General features: G+C 39.0%; 1 protein-coding gene across 2 annotated transcripts; it reads left to right on the top strand.

Annotated features, from left to right (window-relative positions):
- The first annotated feature begins 306 nt into the window (after positions 1–306).
- LOC135104772 (major facilitator superfamily domain-containing protein 6-A-like) lies at positions 307–17,732 on the top strand. Of its 2 annotated transcripts, none has more exons than XM_064012356.1 (11): positions 307–447; positions 5,071–5,138; positions 6,367–6,714; positions 7,743–7,983; positions 9,312–9,466; positions 9,689–9,876; positions 11,597–11,733; positions 12,355–12,467; positions 14,759–15,010; positions 15,477–15,620; positions 16,015–17,732. In XM_064012356.1, the coding sequence occupies exons 2-11, from the start codon at positions 5,081–5,083 to the stop codon at positions 16,203–16,205; spliced, it is 1,827 nt and encodes a 608-aa protein (XP_063868426.1). In that variant the 5' UTR covers positions 307–447; positions 5,071–5,080; the 3' UTR covers positions 16,206–17,732. The 2 variants fall into 2 exon arrangements, with proteins under 2 accessions (XP_063868426.1, XP_063868425.1); XM_064012355.1 differs by lacking the exon at positions 307–447 and adding an exon at positions 1,587–1,819.
- The last annotated feature ends 1,192 nt before the right edge of the window (positions 17,733–18,924 follow it).

Raw genomic sequence — 18,924 nt, 5'->3', positions numbered from 1 at the left:
AAGGCGACGAAGACTCAAAGTGGCGCTTTACTGTGGACTTGAAAGACTGCAGTGACGTGAACGTGTCGACCGAGGGAGACATACTGACGGTGGAGGGGAATGGTTTCAACAGCGACTGTAACTATCAAAAGTCGGTGAGATACGTGACACGGCTGCCCAGCCATGTGAGGCAAAACACCCTAACCCACAAGTTCAACAACGGCCGCTTCACCGTGGTCTCGAAGGCGGTGGCGAAGGACGCGGCGGTGCCAGTCCAAGTGCAGGAGCAACAGGAGGCACCAACGGCTGAAAAGAAACAGTAGCATCATCAACAACAACAACAACATCAACAACAGTAGCAGCAGCACCACCACCAGCAGGAGTTGACCTCGGAAGAGAAGAAACGTTCCCTTTAAGCAACAACGATTCTCGAAGTCGTATTAAAGCAATAACAGCTTAACTGCTTAGGTGAGTGCCTCACTGTATTATTACATACGTATATTAACTCTGTGTGCAAGTTGTCGTTTAAATTTTGTGAGATATCAGATCCTTCATTCTTGATTCGTTGATTAAAATCTCATTACACCAAGAAATATGTAGCGAATAATTGTATTTTTGCTATACTACTAATACAGCAGAATGGCTGGCTGGTAATGTAAAGGCCTGTGGGGTAGAGTTTAACATGCTAAGATCACTGCCGAGAGAAACGAGATTCGAATCCTGGATCAGGCCTAAACAATCTGTGTTTTTCCTCTTTCGCATTTTAAGTCCCCAGCCAAGGCACCCAAAACCAGAGTGGTATTTGTCTTGGCGCATGCTTCCTCCTCGGCATTGAGTTGACCTTTGTCCTGTTGTGGAGTCATGCGCTCATGGTGACAATAACAAATGACGATGATGATTGATAAGAAGCATATATTTCAGGAGTCTCGGTGTTTAGTATACTATTGACATTATTTTCAAAGTCGACCACGCAAGTGACCATTGCTGAAATGTTGAATACAAGCAGGAACACCATTGTGAGTGCTGTAAATGTTGTGCCTCTCACTACTTCAAAATATGACGTGTCGCTACATAGTGTTTAGTTAGTTAAGTACATTCATATCATATTAATGTTCGATAGCTATGGCGTCTTTTTTATTGTGAACAATTATTATATATTGCCAAGAATTTTCTGTATAAGCGACTGATGATGACTTTGTGACTTGTTTTATAATGAGTGAGGTATGCAGTTTCCATTTTAAGTATTTGTAAATAAACTTCTTTAATGATTATATATATTTTTTTCTTTTGCCTTCATCGCGATTTAGATAATATGCAACTACATCTAGTCCCAGGAGAGAGAGAGAGAGAGAGAGAGAGAGAGAGAGAGAGAGAGAGAGAGAGAGAGAGAGAGAGTGGTAAGGAGGTACTGTGGGATAAAACGAAAGTTTCTCCGCTTGACATTGCTGTGAGTGTTGCGCAATCTTGCTTTAGAAGTCAGTTATCTGAAACCAGTTCCGTTCTCAAGAATACTGTAAATTGATAAATTGTCTTGTCCAGTTCATAAGGACATGATAGTCATACAGCAATGTCTGTCGCAAATAGCCTAGTCTGACAATAATGGTTAATTTTGCTATATCACGCGTGGTGTCGCAGTCCACAAGAAACCCTTGTTATTTAGTGGTTACAAGGTCACAGCTCAGTCACTTTCGAGAGCTCGCAGCAAGAGGAGTCCCATTACCTTGAATGTGGCATAACCTTTACCCCATCCTGGTCTGTGTGAGGCACTTGATATCTGAATATTTACAACCGCACACATTTAGCGCTTTCGACTCCTATTCGAGTTCACACAGTCGTGCAGGTACGTACCCCATCATCCCGCCATAATTCTTCCTGCCGTCCCTGAGTTTCTTGTAGGGCGTCAGTGTCTTTGTAGTTGATCCCTTACGCAACTATATTCCATCACGCTGACTGATAGGTGATCTCATCAGTGGAAGATACGCCAATGTGGTAACACTGCTACCAACCGATGCTCCCGTGCGCTCATTGGCTCAGGAATTCACGTTTTCTTTTTTCAAATAGGCGAAAAGCTAACTCTTTATTATTACCGAATCCTTTCTTCATTCACTAGGTACTTGATCACTCATGTATAAAAGGACTCTGATCTCTTACTAATAACTAAGATTTTGTTAGTTAATGATGCAAGTTTCTTTGCTTCTCATCTGAAAAGAAAACGTGAACACTTGAGCCAATTATCGGACGAGAGAATCGGTCAATGGCAGTGTTACCATGTTCGCGTGTGTCCAACATTTGAAATTATGTTGCCACATTCGGCGTAATGTATTGTAAGCTGTTCAGAGACTAACATCATGGTACAGAGTAGACTGGCCAGACCCAACGCTAGGGAGAATCTGGGAGATGATGTGTGACCAGGAAGATCAGGCACCGTTTCCACGTAGGCGACAATTGGCGAGATTCATGACATTATAGGAGATCGATAACGAGTAACTACGAATGATACTGTAACGGAACGCGTCCATGTCATCTCAGCGAACTCGTTAATCTCAAAGATATCACCGTGTTAGATTCCGAGATCCCTTCGATCTGATTTAAACGGCTCCAGAACATGTATAAGACAATAGTTCCAGGTCTGAGGCAGACCCTACACTTTCTCCGGTATTTCGTGGCCGCAGCGGAGATGAGTCCAGCACTTCGAGCCAAGGGAAGGTGAAGGCCAGAATTTTCTGAAAAGCTTAAGTATTGTTGCTAGTAACCACTAGAAATGGCTCACGCTAACCTGAGAACTGCACCAGTAAATTAATATTTAGCAAGAAAAAAAGCTTGAGATGTGTTCATCAGCACAGGGGTCTGCTCCACACGTCCACAGTAGCCCTTAGCTGCCATGCAAAATGCTTTCGAACTGGTCGCACATCAGACATGTTCTGATGTGGTAACTACTCTTGGCCTGATACCCTCGCAAATCTTACTGGCCAACTTATGTGGAAGCCATTTATGTTTAGACAACTAACCTGTACTATATTGCTTTCACAACTTCGCCTATAAAACTTACCTCAAAACTTGCCTAATGTTTCACTGAGTAGGCTTGACAAGGTACCTGCTTACTGCATTGGTTGCCACGTGATATGTGTCGCATATTTGTATAACTAAATAAAAAAAATAATAAAAAATAATAATAATAATATAGAAAAAAATATGGTGATTTGCAAGAAAGAGCATTGCATTATGTGCTTTACAAGAAAGTGCATTACATCATGTCTGCAAGTCAAGCATCTTATTTCATAAAATTCACTTGAGATTAATAGTTGCTCGTCACGTTTTATCAGCATAGTGTAGACGTTCATTCTTTGTTCAGCACATACAGGACCTTGCAAGAGCCTACAGTTGAAACACGGAATGGATACATCTCATGAGCTAACTTGTGTGTGGATATATTGTATGTGGGAAACGAATCATTATTAATTCGTACTGAGAGAGAGAGAGAGAGAAGAAGGGGATTGAAAGTGAGCAGGACCAAGACTGAGTACATGTGTCTCAACGGAGGTGATGGGGAGACAATAAGGCTACAAGGTGTGCAAATGACAAAGGTTGACGAATTTAGATATTTGGGGTCCACGGTACAGAGTAATGGAGACTTTGGTAGGGAGGTAAAGAAGAGAGTGCAAGCGGGATGGAATGGGTGGAGGAAGACGACAGCAGTGACATGTGACAGAAAGGTTTCCGCAAGAACAAAGGGAAAGATTTATAAAACAGTAGTGAGACCCGCCATGCTGTACAGTATGGAAACAGTACCACTAACGAAAAAGCAGGAAGCGGAGTTGGAATTAGTGGAATTGAAGATGTTGCGATTTGCTCTTGGAGTGACGAGGATGGATAAAATCAGAAATTATTACATCAGAGGAACAACACACGTACATCGGTTTGGGGACAAAGCAAGGGAGGCTAGGCTGAGTTGGTTTGGACATTTCAGGAGTGACGAGGGTTATGTGGGGAGGAGGATGCTGGACATGGATCTACCTGGCAGGAGGAAGAGAGAGAGACCAAAGAGAAGGTTTATGGATGCTGTGAAGGGAGACATGCAAGTGGTGGGCGTGACAGAGGAAGGCGCAGAAGATCGAGCGCATTGGAAAAGAGTGATCCGGTGTGGCGACCCCTAAATGGGAGCAGCCGAAAGAAGAAGAAGAAGAAGAAGAAGAAGAAGAAGAAGAAGAAGAGAGAGAGAGAGAGAGAGAGAGAGAGAGAGAGAGAGAGAGAGAGAGAGAGAGAGAGAGAGAGAGAGAGAGAGAGAGAGAGAGAGAGAGAGAGAGAGAGAGAGAGAGAGAATTTATCATTGCAGCTGTAAGCATTAACCAACACCTGCAATGCACAGACATGATCTGGGGTGTAAAAAGTTCAGCAGGGCAGGTTGCAGAGTCATACTGACATATAAAAACTTTGGTATATCGGTATCATGTTATGCCCATGTCATTGAGACTCATTTGCTTTTACACCTCGTCCACCTCAAGAGTTCAGTGTTCTGGGGAGTTCAACACTGACTTCCGTTTGTCATCGAACAATAAACTCTTCATAAAAATATCAAACGGTGTTCTTTAGTTCCTTCAGGCTACACCAATATATTTTATTTGAGTAATTTACACTCTTTCAAACTTCTGAAGTTCTCTCAATAGAAAAACAACGATAACTATTATGATTCAAAACCGCAGACATAATGGTTCGGGCGGGGTTAACCATCCGGCGAGTGTTGTTGAAGGTTCCATTGTTTTATGTAAATTTTGTGTAAATGTCAAATGACTTGGGATATGACGATACGAGGGAACCTTTGGTAGATGGAGACTAAGGTTATGGTCTTTTGTCATACAGCACGCAGTCGAGTAGGTATTGAGCGAAATTTACCATTAAGTCCAATCTGAAACTAATAGATGGCCTCCTTAGAGAACTATGAGGGTGTTCAGAAATAATTTTTTCAGATTTTTATTTTGATTTGATTTTTTTCATAGATTTATTTGTATATATGATTTATTTGTTAATTTATTTTATTTTATTTTGTTTTATTTTGTTTTATTATATTTATTTACCTATATATATCTTTTACAGAGACGCTGCAATGAGGATCAATAAGAAGCTTATAGCAATTAAGGCTCATTATTTTTGCCTACTAGGAAGTAAGTATTTTATTTATTCGTTCCATTTTATATATATATATATATATATATATATATATATATATATATATATATATATATATATATATATATATATATATATATATATATATATATATATATATATATATATATATATATATATATATATATATATATATATATATATATATATATATATATATATCATTCAAACTCGTTCACATCCCGGCCACCGCAGGAGCAACATCGTTGAGGGTGATCTACTCCAACTTAAGGTATGATTGGGCAGGCCGACAGGCGACCCTGGGCGACCCTACTGTGCTGCGGGGGTCCCCGGGGGGGGGACAGGGAGGGGCCCTCCTCGGCATAGCCGGGAGAATTACCGGCCTAGAATTTTATATATATATATATATATATATATATATATATATATATATATATATATATATATATATATATATATATATATATATATATATATATATATATATATATATATATCTTTAACTGATGGTATTCCACCTCAGTGTCCTTAGACTTCCATAACATCTTTGTACCTTTAAGTTTTCCAAAGAATTTCCATTGATATTCCATACCTGATTCAGTCTCCTCCTCTGGGAACTGAGTTAGGTGACATACTCAGAGGCTGACGCTCTACGCATATTTTCACTCCCTAAAGACTTGTCGGAATTATTATGCTGTTTCAAAACGTATATGGCTTATTAGGTCTGGCATGCCTAGTTAAATTGGTTATCAGGAGCAAATAAATTATTCCGCATTACACTGATGTGTTTGTGGGTTTTCCAAACTGTTCGTTCTCCCTCTGCATCGACGTCCGGAGAAACGAATTAAGCTGTGGAGAAAGTAAGGCTTCTTGGGTTTGTTCCTGTGCAGTTCCGAATTTGTAGACTAGAACATCTCTCAAAGGTGTTTAGTCTCCTACTCTGTTTCCAGATCGTACTGGCCTGTTCTCTCAGTAGCAGCCTCCATTTCTACAAATGTCTGATTATAATTATCTTTGTTGGACAATTAATTTTTATACGTAATTATACTATACAACTGTGTGCGCATATTATTAATGGGACAAGCAACTGATTTCATAGTTGTGATAATATTTTTACTTGATCAAATAATTTCGCACATCTCGTGTAAGTATCTTAAGTGAATTGAATTGTTCTCTGAGTAGTTGCGATTGTTTGTCACATGTAATCATTTAATGGATGTTACGTTCTTTAATATTTTTCAGGTCATTCCACTGTCCTTCCCTTCGTGATGGTGATGGCGACACAGCTGGGTGTCCCGGTCTCGGTGTCAGGAACGTTGAATGCCTCCTCGCTCATCATAGTGCTCTTTTTCAAGCCTATAATAGCCACTATAGCAGATACATTTCCTTCTTTGCGACGGACCATATTTCTTGTCACCATGTGTGTATCGTCTGTGTCCTTGGGTTGTATCTACTTCGTCCCATCAATGCAAGATATTCCCAGGCTTCATGGTCAGCTAGTCAGCGTCACTCAACTCATGAATTTCAGTGATCCTACATATCTTTTCTCGGGGAAAAGTCTTGACAGTAAGAAATCAGCGAAAAATTATGGTGAGTTTCTTTCTTATTTTTATATGATTCATCTAACTCTTCCGATGATATAAGAGCAATCTTGGAGATGAAAGATAACACTATATTGTCTTACAATTTCTGAATGATGTAGTGTGATGTTCACTGTCTCAAAGTAATACCTTTTCTCTCCAGTTAAACTAATATAATAAACTAAACAGATGCAACTTGAACCTAAGAGCAGAGGAGCTGTGTGATGCAATGCTCGGTTTCATTACCAAAAGGTTGTTATTTCTATTCTGGTTTGCGGCAGTTTCTGGGAGAGAGGGGTGGCTGTCTCTAGTAATCGTCGCAGACCTATCGTTTTACTTACCTAGTTCGTAGGATTAAATAATTTATGTATCTGCATGTGAATTAATCTATCTTTTATTAAGAATGTCACCTGTAACTTTCAAGTGGCTGAAGGTTTAGGACCCTAAAAATGATCTTACTAGCTGACTGTTGTTATGGTCGTGACATCTAAGGTGCTATACTTTATATCTCCATGTTAGGGGTTCAGTCCCTGACCAGGGAGCCTCTTATAGTCAGAAATTTATCCCGGCTTAACAGATCGATTTCTGAGTGTTTTTTGATCGGGAGCATGACACTTGTGGCAGTGTTGGGATTCCAGTGCAGCTGTTGTTGTGACCTTGTACTGGAAAGGATCAGAGCTTAAATTTTCAAAGAAAATAGCCTCCACAGATCTGGCAATCGTATGGTACTGACGTCGAAGGAGCTGTACTTCATACCTATGTACACCTTAGGAATCCGATCTTCGGCCAGGGTGCCTCGTTGCGAAAAATCATTCCCAATTTCAAATTAATTTCTCTTTGAGAGAGAGAGAGAGAGAGAGAGAGAGAGAGAGAGAGAGAGAGAGAGAGAGAGAGAGAGAGAGAGAGAGAGAGAGAGAGAGAGAGAGAGAGAGAGATTTAATGTCACTAGGATTTATTGTATTTTCTTAATGTTATATCATTAATTGTCTTATGGTCACTTTCTTTCCCATGTGTTCAACAATGTGCTGGTGCGTACAGGCGAGTGTTACATGATTTCTGCTGTGGACTGCATGGCTACATGTACTGAATGCTCCATCCACACTCTTCGGTTTAATCTGGCTCCCTTCAATCCCACCGATATGAGTCTTGAAGAAAATGAGATGAGTGAAGTTCTCCGCATGAATATGACTCATTTGTCCACGGAAGAACCGCCAGAAGTAATGCAACATTATTTGGTGAAAGGCTTATCAGATTCTTCAGATAAATGGCAGAACATCAGGTAATTTTTTATATGTATGTTATGATGTCTGAATTCCCAGTAGTCATTATATCTTGATGCAGTATATATATATATATATATATATATATATATATATATATATATATATATATATATATATATATATATATATATATATATATATATATATATATATATATATATATATATATATATATATATATATATATATATATTTTTTTTTTTTTTTTCTCGCTAAGGAAACGGCAGTCCAAAGGCTAAATATAAAAGTAAGTAATAGATACATGGATAGATAGATTGGGGGACTGACTGATAAATGAATAAATAGATCTTCATGGCCGCTTGCTAGAAAAGGGGAAGGAAATTGGGAAGGAGGAAGTTCCTTAATTAGATAATTATCTACTTATATAACAAGTAGTACTGTCTGTCTTTCGACAGTCATCCTGAAGATTCAGTACTTTGGTATTATTATTTTTTTCCCTACTGACATTTTTTAATCAGCTTATGCCAATTTCATTTAAATATGTATAAAAGTTTGGGAAGTGGCAAGAACTTTACGGCTACATCAAACAACTGCCCAGTCAAAAGGAGGGAAGAGCATGAGGGCGTGGCTCGTAGGTCAGTTTAAAGGGGTGTCCAAACTAGGGGTGGTGCCGCGAGTAATCAGGCGGACTGACGAAAGGGTAAAGGTGATAAACGTCCACACTAGCCGACAGGCGCGGCACTGACTATTGAGGAGCTACCCGCGCTTTTCAGTCTCTCTGAAGTCTAATTGCAGCAGGAGTAGACATAGATGCCGCCACTGACAACATAGCTCTTCAAGAAGCTCTTTTGTTCACTGTTGTGGGAGCTGCTTCCACAAAGCTGAAGAAAAAGAGGAGGAGCAGTCTTTCATGCAAAGAATGGATTTTTATTTTATAAGGAATGAAGTTTTATTTTTGTAATTATTATTTTCACTTGCCCTAAGCATGGATGCTGTCGTAAGATGTCTATGAACTGGAGAGTAATCCCTCCCGTTCGTTAAAAATTACTTGCCGACATGAGTGATGGAAGGATGTGGCGTGGCCAAGCAATAAACACTCGTTATGAAAAGATAAATGGGGTTTCACGTGTGTGGTCATCATGAAAATGCCCCTCGCAAAACTCTCGCTGCCGCTCCGCGTAGCCCCGCCCATTTAACCATTATAGGAATTGTCCGAAGCCAGGCACGGAATTCCACGAACCATTGGCCACCCCTAGTGTAGAAACAGCTTAACTTCCAGCGACTATAGTTGAGCTCTGCACCCAAGTAGTCAGAATATATGCATGCCAATGTTAGTGTTACATTCTGCATTTAACTCATACAGCATAGAATGTCCAAGACCAGAATGGGAGGGTCCATCCTGCCAAGGAGTACTAGGACGCTGGCAGTTCTGGATGTTTGGTGGACTGCTGATTGTGGGAGCTATTTGTGTGTCCACCGATATATCCTTCACGGACGCCATTATTATGGACCTTATCGGTGAGTGATGCCATGGTGCAACTTTGAGTAGATTACCGCGAGGTTTACCTCTTTAAAGAAATTTATTTATTTATTTATTTTATTTTATTATTTATTTATTTTTTTTCAAGGAAGGAAAACAAAATGAGCTATTTATTTCCTCATTTTTTTTATACAGATTATTTATATCTTGCATATTGTCATGCTGTTCTGTGATATCGATGGTCTTTTCTCAATTGCAAGGCAAGGACGGAAACTACGGATTTCAGCGAGCTTGGGGCACTATAGGCTGGGGCGTCATATCTGGCCTCAACGGCTTTCTTATCGACTACTGGTCGGGCTCATCCCTCGACAAAAACTGGGCTCCTGCATTTGTGGTCTTCACTATACTGTGTTTGGCTGATGTACTCCTGTCGGGCTTTTTCCTAAAGGTATGAAAGAGCGCAAGATTTTGAAACTTGTCATTTGATGCGAGTCGTGAGATACAGTATAACTGTTTGTCAATCTGTAACTATTTAATATGTTAAAGGCCAAATCATAAATTTAATGATTACGAGAAGATTTATAAAAATACAATAGAAACAATAAATAGGCTATTGTTGCACACGAATGCGGTCATTAAATAGGATAAATTTGTAGCTTAATAACAAAAAAAAAGAAAAAACACAATCCAATAGATGGAAATTGATCTGCAGAAATCTATAACAACTTGGCTCAGATCCTAGTCTTTTCAAGAACTGGAGATAACCCTGGAGTAAGTTACAAATCATAAGTTTCAAGAAAACTAATTTGTTTCACTGAAGAGATTAATTTTATTGTAATTTTCTTTCAGTCTATGAATTTTAAGTGAACGAAAACCCAGCTAATAAAACTGGAAGACTTGCGTATGGATGTAGATTACGGAAAACAATATTGCTGGGACTGAGTGAGATAAACATGTGAGAAATATTCGTGGATATATATATATATATATATTTTTTTTTTTTTTAAGTCAAAGAATCATTGATAAATTGTGTTTCTGTATTTATGTAGAAATCTTTGACATGAAAATATTATTATTATTATTTATTTATTTATTTATTTATTTATTTTATTTATTTATTTATTTATTTATTTTTTATAAAGGAGCAATGAAGAAATATTAATATTTTTATTGCTTATAAGTCAAATGCACGTAACATATTTTAGTGACCTAATACTAGAATTATTTGCATTTTAATCAAAGAAGATACTATTCTTCTCTTGTCAATGCAAATATGATGTCAGGTTTTACAGTAAATACCTTAACAAATAAATATGTATTGCTCCCAATGAGTTGACATGTGATGTGAAGTTTGCAACATTTTTTTTTTTCATTTTATTATTTTTCTTATTCTTTTCTTTCTTTTTCTTTTTTTCTTCTTCTTTTTTTTTTTTTTTTTTTTTTTACAGACTATTGTAGAACATAAGTTGGCTTGTGATTTTTTTTTTCTTATTTCATCCTTACTTCGTCTATCACCAAGAAAAGTCCTAGGTGTACTATTGAGGTAGAATCACTCCCCATCCTCCGATGGAAAATGCAAATAATTTCTTAGGTTTGAAGATATTTCCTTTATGAGGAATTCGTCAATTATTATTATTATTATTATTATTATTATTATCACATCATCATCGTCATCGTTATCATCATCATCATTATCATATCATATCATCAGCAGCATCATCATTACTACTACTACTACTACTACTGCTACTACTACTGGTACTACTTCTATTACTACTACTACTACTACTACTACTACTACTACTACTACTACTACTATTTGCTTCCTTTGGGTAAGAATAAGTCTTTATAGTCTTCATACTGGTTAATGTTTTCTTTCCCTATGTAATATCTTATGTTAAATTCAGTATTTATACTTTATGCAGTGTTCTAGTTCTGCCATATTTTTCAGTTGTGATTTGTCAGTCTTCTGATGATAAGAGTATTACAACATTCAGTAAATCAGTTATATTAGTCCTTTCTGTCTTAATTTTTGGTATTAGCATTACGTAATTATCATCTAAAGCAGAATAATGATATAGTTATGAAGTCACGTGTCATCATATTAGTACATTTATTCAACTCTCATCTTTGTATCTACTTTTTATTGATTTATTATTTTTTTTCAGGTTCCCGAGATAAAAAGCAACAAACCAGTGTTGGAAGAAGTGTTGCCTCTTCTTCGCAAGCCTCACTTCATCGTGTTCTGCATCTTTACCATGATCGCTGGAATGTTCGATGGTTTTTGTGTCTACTTCTTATTGCTGTAAGTGTAATGTGGCACATGGATATGAAATTCAAGTTAGACAATCATGCACAGAATATTCATGCCTTTAACAGTACAGTAAGTAACTCTTTTCACATTTTTTGGTAATTATAGGAAACAATCATTGTACAATACCATGGCTAATATTCATGGGGATAAAACCTAATTATTTCATGGAGGAGTCTGATTGCCACATACCTAAAGCTTCCTCCTATTACCGAATATTATATGAGGAGGGAAAGGGAGAGGGTAATGTGAAAAAGGTATTTGAAATTTATTGATCGTTATGGCTCAAGTGAACTCTGTTGACCGTACATATCCAACTACCTTACTATTTTATCCCTACATTTAATTATATATTTATATATATTTTTTTTTATGACATCTACTTATCTATTTACTTTTCTCTGCTCCTTATCTTTGTAGTGTTTTTTTCTTTGTTTTTTGTTTTTTTTCTGACGAGCTTCTCCAGGTGCGTCGCTGATCGCAGTGGTATACGAGTATGTAGACAGAGGAGGATAGCGAACAAAACATAAACCAAGAGATGCATGTACAGAACATTACTAGATAGTGTTGTAGTATGGTTCACTAGTATAAACTCATTTTACATGTGTTCTCTAGAATGCAAGAGGACATGGCCAGAGGAACAAGCGCTCTGAATAACCTGAGGATGCTGCAAGGGATCACGCTGTTTGTTCAATGCAGCGTCGAAGCTCCCCTAATGTTCGTCAATCGTAAGTACCCGGCAGTAGCAGAACACTGGAAGGAAACTGCAGCCATTGAATCGTTTTCTTCATTATATGTTAACCTTGAGTGTTTTCTTAACCATTTAATGAAGAATTAGAACAAAAATTTCAGTGAATAATATTTGCGCTTATAATTATGTGCAGAAGTCCATGCCCCCCCGTTGGATTTTCAAACAAGGAACCTTAAAAAAAATTCTAAACCACGACGGAAGAGAATTGCACGATCTTCTGATTCCCTTAACTCAACTGGCATTCATCCTATCCAGTTTCTATTGAGCTATCACCTGTTGAGTCATCAGAGTATAGAGAGAAAAACAGACACACTCGTCCCAAAGTTTCTCCTCAGTCCCACCAGAAACGTCTCCGAGGATCTGCTGAATCCCTTGACTCAACGGACGTTCCCCTTAGAAAGACCCCGGGAGAATGGAAGTACCAGATGGTCTTAAGCTGGTTTAGTTATTCATCCACATTCGCCATGGACGTTGAGGGTTTCTCTGCATATCAGCGTAATATATCTTCCTTACGGAGCGATACCAGTCTGTCTGTCTCAAGGAATCCTCCTCCTCATGTCTCTTCAGGCATTTTAGAGATCCGTGTGCGGGTTCCTATCAATGCACCAGGTGCTCATTCTCAGGTTTCCATTTCTACAGGCGACCCATAGATATGTTTCGCCGTTCGATGAAGGTACTTGATCAGGTTGGCAAAAGGGAACCTCCTCTCTTGGGCTTCCCTGAAAATCCCTCCAGAGTAACACTATTCAGGTTCCTCTAACATAATTGTGGTCTGCGTGCCTCCCGGGAGGAGGTGAATCCTCTCCAGTCACGTTTCTCTCCAATGTGTTTATGTCTCTGAGAAACAGTGGCGGAAGAATCAGTTCCTCATGCTCCTTCCGAATACTGTGCATTGTATTCTGAATTTACTTTAGAACAAGGAAACCACAGTGGTACTGTTCTCTTTATTAGAAGGGATATCCCTTATACTAGTGTTGAACTTAACGCTCCTCTGTAGGGTATTTCCGAGGTGTTTCTCCACAGGCCTTATATTGTGTGTAGCCTATACTTGAGAGGAAAGATCTTGTTCACCTTGTGTGCAACTTTCCCTTTCCTTTTTCTTTATCTGGTGATTTTAGTGATAGTTAACTCCTGTGGGGTGACAGTACAGTCAATTCAAGAGTTCTTTTACTTGCTTCTTTTATAGAGGATGAGGGGTTGGGAGTTTTAAATTCAGGGACTATGACGCATTTTCATAGTCAAACTGAAACTTGTACAGCCATTGATATATCTCATTTTCCTAATGCTATTCTAGATTTCAGTTGGCAGGATTTGCCAGATTTGTATAACAGCGACCACTTCCCCATAATACTGGAATCGGCAGAGTGTGAACCACGATCTTATCTTTCCCAGTGTCATCTAGATGTTGCTGATTGGCAGCTTTTTACAAAACTCGTTTCACCTGATCGTTCGTTAGCTGACTGGCAGTTCTGAAAAGGCTGCTACATACTTTACTGATATATTACAATCTGCTACTCTTAAATCCATTCCTAAGACGTCTGGCCGTTTTCCAAAAAGTCTGGTCCTTTGGTGGAATAATGACTGCTCTGCGGCTTGTGAGCGAATCGTGCTACCTTCTCTCGTCTTCGCCTCTTCACCGGTATCATGGGAACCCCCAGTGCAATGGACGCTTTTCCACGGGCGCGGGCTCATGCTCACTGGTTTTAAAGGATGCACAGCTAACGTCTTGGAAAGACTGCCTCCTCCATCAAGATTTCTTGGAAGTTTTCTGGAAAGTTTTCCCCTCCTACCCCTCCAGCACTGCCTCTTGCCGGTGTAGGTTCACTCGAAGTCTATCCAGAGCTCGGGATCAGCGCATGCGTGAACAGCATGCCAGATGTATGGTTCGATGCCTCATTTACGCCCTGCCGTCACGAAGTGAGCAACTCCTCACTGCTCTGAGAATTAATTCGGTAGATGATAATTCGATTCATGGCTTCTTAGGACAGTTTAAATACCCAGATACATTATTTTAGTGTAAAATGCTATTGTTCTTACATTTTATGTCATCCTCGTTGCCTCAATAAAGTCTTCTTTTGGTTCCCAATGGACCACATTCAATGAGGGACGAATTCGGTTGTAAACACTAAACTTGGCGAAAGCGCAGAGGTGATAGAGTTTACGAGTACAGGCGAATACGTCCCTTATCGAGTGTGATCCATCGGAAACCAAAAAAAGATTTAATTGAGGCAACGAAGATGACATAAAATTATCAATTTTCCCCTGCAGACTGGTTCATGCGCAGGTTTGGAGCCCAGCGAGTGATCTCACTGGTGTTTCTGCTCTATGTCGTTCGCTTATTTGGTTTGGCGGCGACCGGTGCGTGGGGTCCAATATGGTCCACCCTGGTAGTGGAGTTGCTTAATGGACCATGCTACGGCTTGGGTTTCACAGCGGTGGTGGTGTATGCAGCCAATGTGTCACCCAAGGGCACCAATACCACAGTGCAGAGCCTGATTGGCGTGGTCTATGAAAGCTGCGGTGAGTGGGCGCTGGAATCTAGGGAATCCGTTATAGTACGCCATGTACACTCCTTGTGGGGATCATTCATATGAGCTTCTTGATGTCACTCAATATTACATTCTTGTCTGGAACCAGAGGTCCGATGTGATAAGCCATTACTTATTATACTTGGATTTTTGTACCTACTCTTTGGATAAACATTGTTGGTAGATTTGAAGAACCAGACAGTTAAAACATACATTTACTCTTCTGTAACTCCATTTGCTGGTACACTTAAAAATAATAGTTTGTATATAATGATGATCCCAGTTAACTGCTTCAGATGGTAACAATGTAAACTTTTTGTACAATAATACTTAAAGGTATTTAAGAAGCTTATAGTTCAGGTGGTTTATCCCATTTTCTGTTTTTGCAACACACACACACACACACACACACACACACACACACACACTGGAATTTTATATACCTATCCCATACACAGGATATGCCCTTTCTCTGCTCCTGGGTGGACAGATGTGCGAAAGGATGGGATGCCCTACAATGTACCTTCTGTTGGGCATCTTCTCAGTTGTCATATGCCTTCTACACGTGGGTTCTTTATGCCTCTGGCCTTCACTGAACGCTGGTGAGTCGGAAGCACACTCTGTTCCCTGTTGTGGCATTACTGATCTTTGTATATTGTTCCTTGTAGCCTGTCCTTTATCATGTTTTCAAGGGCATAGATTTTGCTGTTGTTGATTTCGTCCATCACTCTCACCATGACGATGTAATCCGAGCCTATTACACTTTATCATGTTTTCAAGGGCATAGATTTTGCTGTTGTTGATTTCGTCCATCACTCTCACCATGACGATGTAATCCGAGCCTATTACACTTTATCATGTTTTCAAGGGCATATATTTTGCTGTTGTTGATTTCGTCCATCACTCTCACCATGACGATGTGATCCTAACTCATTACTCTACCTATGAGGTGCTATATGCAGCAAAAAGTAATGATAATGCTCTTCTTGTTTGCAGATAAGAAATCAAAACACACAACTGGAGATCAGGGCGTTCAGGATTGCAAGATGGATAAAGATAAGCAGTCTTCAGAGATAAGAGAAAGAACTTGTGATGAGGATTGCAAAATGGATAAAGACGCACACATTTCGGAGATGAAGGAAAGTGTGTGCAAGAAGGATGATGTGATAGAGGTGACTCGCTTGTAGGATGGCAGTATATTGTAGTCTCAGGCTGGAGTGTAAATTACACATAAGGAGGTGTATACACGTGGGTAGATTCCTTGGCCGGTTTATTTTGAATAGAGTGCAGCGGAGACGCAGGGAGTGTGTGCGAGCGGGTGTGTGTTTCTCCGTCTCTAAAAGTGGACTGGACTGGTGCTTCTCTGTGTGTGTGTGTGTGTGTGTGTGTGTGTGTCTAGATGAGGGAGGGGGGGATCAGGTCAAATGATGGTGGCGGTCGCAGCCGGCAGGAAAGGTGCGGAATTTCCACCGGTATAGGTCTAAATATTAAATGTGTGTGTGTGTGTGTGTGTGTGTGTGTGTGTGTGTGTGTGTGTGTGAGTGTGTGTGCACGACACTATAGAAGGATCTTGTATAATAAACAGAAAAATAGAGAGAGAGAAATAAATGATTTAGGACTCACTTCACATGTACACAAACGAATAAATAAAGACTAAATTATTTGTATTAATGTGGTAAAACAATATGGGGACATGATATCAGATGGTTTCGATTATAAGCGGTGACCTGGATAAGCAACAGTTTTGTCTTCCGGGTGATCGGATAACTCAGTCAGCAAACAACTTAACCAATGAACGATTTGGCCAGTGACAAAAACCAGTGAACGACTCAATCAGTGAACAACTCAACCAGTGAACAACTCAATCAGTGAACAACTCAATCAGTGAACAACTCAATCAGTGAACAACTCAACCAGTGAACAACTCAATCAGTGAACAACTCAACCAGTGAACAACTCAACCAGTGAACAACTCAACCAGTGAACAACTCAACCAGTGAACAACTCAACCAGTGAACAACTCAACCAGTGAACAACTCAACCAGTGAACAACTCAACCAGTGAACAACTCAACCAGTGAACAACTCAATCAGTGAACAACTCAATCAGTGAACAACTCAACCAGTGAACAACTCAATCAGTGAACAACTCAACCAGTGAACAACTCAACCAGTGAACAACTCAATCAGTGAACAACTCAACCAGTGAACAACCCAACCAGTGAACAACCCAACCAGTGAACAACCCAACCAGTGAACAACTCAACCAGTCACTATTGGTTTTTTTTTTTTTTTGACAAGTGAACCTGTGAACAATTGCATAAGGAAGATTATTGAAATATTCTTACCAAATAACATGCACTACCCAATGAATATAGAATGTGAACCAGTGAGCAGTGGTTTAGTCATGATTGTCATCAAAGAGGTTAAATAATCAGTGTAATCAGGATCTGTCACCTGCTGCCACATTATGGACTGAAACCTTTCTGGTTTTATCATGTGATTTTCCTTTGTTGATAAGATATATAAAGATGAAGCTCATAAGTTGGATCTCGACACTAAATTCTGTGAAACCATTAATAGGTTATAGTAATAAAATTAGCTGTTTATTAATTTTATCTTCCCTGTGATTGCACCTTAATACTTTTTTGCAAATAAAAGTAGTGTTTTGTTTTAAACTGTGTTTCAAAACTTGTATAAATTGATAGAAGTTTATTTTTGTTATTATTATTCCTTTTCGATCGTACGTCTTTTAGTGCCTTTTTAATGTAACATTTTCCGGACTATGATGATGCTGTTTTATATCCAGTGGTCCACTGCTGATACTGCTCCCACTCCCTAATAATAACGATTAGCATGTTACGACATTGCTACTAGAATAACATAATGTCTGCAGAGCGAAAGTCCTTCAGCATGGTTTTAAAGTAGGGACGTAGGTATATGGTATACGTCATGAACACTTCCACTTCTTTATGCCAAGGACGTTTTTATAATGTTTAGTTAGTATTTTTGCATTCATTCCTGAACCCACCAATCTCAATTATGTGTACATTGGATTAGGGTCAGGTTTCATATGAGACACGGGGAGCTGCATGGCCTCAGGCCTTGTTGTCCTGCATATACCGTTACAAGTAACTCTCTTCCACAGTGGGTATTCTCACAATGGAAATGAATTCACGGAATTCGTTTCCGTTTTTTGGCACAGGTGGAGGATTGACGAAGTACGTGGCACTTGTGTACACAGATCGCCACTCCATTTATCCACTATAGTTCAGTGCTCAGTACATATCGTATAATATTTGGTAGATTTGGAAGTAGAATAATAAAAAAAAGTTTGGCTGTTTTACTGCATGTTTTTTGCTCTATTTGGCCTTTTTGGCTTATTTTTTATTTACTTTATTTTATTTTATTTATTTATTTATTTATTCTTTTGCCTTTAGCCTTTTTCTGCTTCAGAAATCTAGCAACCCTGCTCCTTATCCCAGCGCTAATTGATCGGGTATTGTGTTGAGATGCGGCATCTGGCAGTGCATCCCAGCACTGTAGTTTCGTCAGCTAGGCAACTTCAAGAAAGCCAACTTCCTCGGGCACCATCCACAGGAACTTGTCCAATCCTTAACGTGTCGAAACGTATGATTGTTGTTCTATTGCTTGGAGGCACTACATATGATGGCTCTATGTTATGTTGCTAATGTTATCGTTATTATTAATTCCTGAACTAATTCTCAATATGTAATAAATTTCTTTTCGATTTTCCGTATATAAAAAAAAGTAATGCTTTATGATGCCCATGGATGACGTAATGTAGAGTTGTTTTCGCTTATATTATCATCGGTACTCATTACTAAATTACTTGACCGTACTTAATCTGTTTATTTCGACTCTTCGTAAACAATAACAATGTTGT

This window comes from Scylla paramamosain, chromosome 11, assembly GCF_035594125.1.
Source record: "Scylla paramamosain isolate STU-SP2022 chromosome 11, ASM3559412v1, whole genome shotgun sequence".
Taxonomy (NCBI): Eukaryota; Metazoa; Arthropoda; class Malacostraca; order Decapoda; family Portunidae; genus Scylla; species Scylla paramamosain.
This window is presented reverse-complemented; position numbering and strand designations above follow the sequence as displayed.